The sequence below is a fragment of the Colobus angolensis genome, unplaced genomic scaffold (assembly GCF_000951035.1).
Source record: "Colobus angolensis palliatus isolate OR3802 unplaced genomic scaffold, Cang.pa_1.0 Scaffold498, whole genome shotgun sequence".
Lineage (NCBI taxonomy): Eukaryota > Metazoa > Chordata > Mammalia > Primates > Cercopithecidae > Colobus > Colobus angolensis.
Genome location: NW_012118465.1, coordinates 60,390 through 64,301, shown reverse-complemented (window position 1 = coordinate 64,301; position 3,912 = coordinate 60,390). Strand labels below are relative to the sequence as shown.

The window sequence follows — 3,912 nt, the reverse complement described above, 5'->3', positions numbered from 1 at the left end:
CCCAGACCCACTGTCACTGCAAGGGTACCCTCATTCCAGAGCTTGTCACTGCGGCTGCTCTGGAAATTGCCAAAGACATCAAATAAATTGAGACGTGATTATGGGCACACCTCAGAGATATTGCTGGTCTAGTTTCCAATCACTTCAATAAAATGAATATCATCATAAAGGGAGTGACACGCATTTATGGTTTTCCAGTGCGTGTAAAAGTTATGTTGACACTATCTTGTAGTCGATGAAATGTACAATATTATTATGCCTAAAAAATGCACAGATACCTCAATTTTTTTTAAAAAAATTACTGAGCAATACTGACATAGAGACAGGAAGTAAGCACCTACCACTGGAAAAATGGCACCAAAAGACTTGCTTGAGGCAGAGTTGCCACAAACCTTCAATTAGTAAAAATCACAGTATCTATAAAGCACAATAATGCAAAACACAATGAAAGGAGATATGGCTGTATCTTGAAAAAGGATGAGAGCTTTGGGTAAGGACAGTGTTAGGTTTTGAAGGGAAGGAAAGGGTTAAAGAAAGACAGAGAGAGAGTTGGCGGCTCTACAGCAAAGCAGGTTTTATGTCCAGCACAAGACTGTTGAGGTGGGGGACGAGCTTAATACCCACTGCCGCTTACAGGCTGGGGTACTTACAGGTATGGGCGGGAGGGATCTGGGCAGTACAAGTTGCTGCCCGACAGGACATTAATAAGATATTTCTGTGGTCAGGCGGTTATGCCAAGGTTGTTCTTTGGACCTCTTGCCCAGCAGGGTGTGACAAGAATGTGTCTTGGGTACACTGTCCAGCAGAAGACGAGAGGGATGTCCCTGTAGTCAGGTGGTTAGGCAGGATGTCTCTCACAGTCCCAACCCCCATGGAATGTTTCACTTTGACCGAGGTCTACAAAATGGCGGGTGGCTTACAAAATGGTGCACTTCAGACTAACAGATAGGAAAAATCTATGGCCTTTTGCCTGGGACTGATTTTTTTCACCTAGCTTAATCAACAGGAATTTTAGAAGTCTAGTTTTACCAACTGAAATGGCAGCAACAACTGGAAGCTTGTTGCCCAAGGGGATTGACTTGAGCTGGGATGGAGAGTAGGACAAGATCCTTCAGTGTTTTCAGCTAATGGTGCTGAACTCTGCAGGAAATGCCCAGAAAAAGCCCGATGTTTTGCAAGTCCAAGGTGATGACCCTGGTTGGGGAGAGTAGTACACCAGTTAAAACTTGATACTGGATTACTGGAGACCATGCAGTCATAGAATTGTAGAGATCATCCCTGCATGCATTCTTAGAATGAGCAGATGTGACTTAGCAATTGCATATTTGAGTGAAGAGACCCAAGTGGGCCCAGTGAATAAAAATGAAGGAGGTGTCTTTTACATTCACGCTTCAAGCCACACACATACACATTGGCAGAAAGTAGATGATTGAGCTTTAGGAGTTTGCGCAACACAAATGCCCAAGTTACTGGTGATTACTAAACTATGCAGACATAGGTACGGCTAAAACTTAAAAGGAATAAAAGTAGAAATATCAATGGCCAAACAGCTAGTAAGGTATAGATTCTGCAGCATAAGTCCAGGCAAGCTACTACAAGGAAATTCAACACTCTTAGAAAAATAAAACAGAATCCAGAATTATGTATTAGTTGAGACATGTACAAAAATATATTATCTAAAATGCTCGTTTTTCCACAAAAATTCCTGAAAAGAAAGAGAAAGTCATAAACCATATTGCGATAAATCAGTCAGTGGAAGCTGACTCTGACTGTTCCTAAATACTGGATTTTGCTAACAGTTGCAAGTGGTTGTCACATAAATGCTTCAAAGAATATTTAAAACTGTGATCAAGGACTGAAAAAGAAAAATATAAAGACAATGACTCAAAGAACGGGGTCTCTCAATAGAGAAAGGGAAACTATGGAAAAGGACCAAATAAGAATTCTAGTTGAAAAATATAAAAACAGTATGGAAAATTCACTAGATAGGGCAACAGGAGTTTAAGTTGGCAGAAGCATCAATGAAACTGAAGATAGTTTAGTAGAAATTATCTAATCTGAAAAAGAAAGAAAATAATTAAAGAAAAATAATCATGACCTTAGAAGTTTACTAGTAAATGTGAAGAACACCAACAAATGTGCAATGAGTCAGAAAGGAGAAGATAGAAAGTAGCCAAAAATATTTGGAGGGATGACAAAAGCTTTCAAGAAGCAATGAAGCACATTCATCTATAGAGAAAAAAAAAATCGAAAGAACTTATTTAGCACAAACACAATGATACACATAACTCTACATATTATAATTAAAATGCTGAACCAATGACAAGGAGAAAATCTCAATGCATCAAACATAAAATGACTCTCTATATACAGAAATACAGTGATAATGCCATCAGCTAACTTTTCATCATGCCCAAAGGAGGCTAGAATACAGTGGAATGACATATTTAAATGCTGGAAAACAAAACAAAACAAAACAAAAACAAGGATTTAATATCCATTGAAAGTATGCATTCAAAATAAAGGTAAAGGAAAAACATTTCTTGATAAACAAAAATGAAGAGAAATGATCACTTAAAGACATGCTCTGTAAGAAATTCTCTAGGAAATTCTTCAGATTCACAGAAAATGACAGGAGATAGTAACTTGAATCCATAAGGAGGAAGGAAGGCCTCAAAAGTACTAAGGGAACAACAACAAAAAAGAGCTAAACCAAACAAACGTGTTTACTTCCATTCATATGAGGTTTCATGTAGAGAAATCCAATCTATCTGGACAGACGTCAGAATGCCAGTTTCCTTCATTGGGATGGGGGGACGGCTGTTCCCTGAAAGGTAGGTACATGAGGGAGGAATCTGGAGATTCTGAAGTATTCTACAGTTTAATCTGGGTGGAGAATATATGTAAAACTTTATTCAGTTGCATTATTTAACATTTCTGTCCTTTACTTTTCGTGTGTTTTATTTCAATTTTTAAAAAATGGAAAGGCCAAATCTGAACTCTTTTAAACAAAAATGAACAAAAACATAAGAATTAGTAAATATTTGTGGAAACTCAGCCTTATTAACAAGAAGTATAAAATGTGCCTGAGAAAGTGCTATGAAACAAGCAATCTGTTAGAGAAGACAGAAGGAAATACTCCAATTTCTCCCACATGGGTAGCACAGATTTTTCGCCTATTGGTTTCCCTCTGAACAGAGAAGATATTTTGAACAGAGGAGTCATTTTGCTCACAAGAGAGGCTCCCACCCTCCCCTTGGCTCTTTCCACCCCACTGCACCCACCAGGTGATTTGCATATTGTGCCCTAGGGAGGACCTTCCCTTGGGAGTCTGAGATAAAAGCTCAGCTCTAAGCTTGTCTTGACTGATCAGGACACGTCAGTTCACCATGAAGCTCCCTGCTCAGCTCCTGGGGCTGCTAATGCTCTGCATCCCCGGTAAGGGCAGAAGGGAGATGGGGGAGGAGAATGGGGTGGAACGGTGAACTCTGGAGGTCCCACTGCCTCCTATGAGCAGTGAGCTCTGGGGGCCTCACTACACTCCTATGTGTGTTCCTTTCATGTATTGCACGTGCACATCTTGTCCCCCAGGATGGGGCTTGTGATGTTCAGATCTGTGAGAGTGAGGAAGATTCAAGAAGAAACAAGGATCTGTGATCTGGGAAAGACTGACACAGAAAGAGGGGATGGTGTGGGGTCTTCTGGAGACCACTTTAAGCCATGGATTCCTAGAGTTTCATTTGGAAATTTTATATTCTTGAAATATGAACAAATAAATATATAGCCTGAAACAAACAACAAATCAAAATTTATGAAAATGATGCATAAAGTATCTACATAACCTTGCTCTTCTTTGCATTTATTTCAGGATCCAGTGGGGATATTGTGATGACTCAGTCTCCACTCTCCCTG

General features: G+C 39.6%; 1 gene segment (V, D, J or C); it reads left to right on the top strand.

The window, feature by feature from the left end:
- The first annotated feature begins 3,389 nt into the window (after positions 1–3,389).
- Positions 3,390–3,912, top strand: part of LOC105524301 — a 10,911-nt gene continuing 10,388 nt past the window's right edge. The window contains 1 exon segment of the V gene segment in view: positions 3,390–3,438. Within this exon segment, the coding sequence occupies positions 3,390–3,438 (49 nt within the window).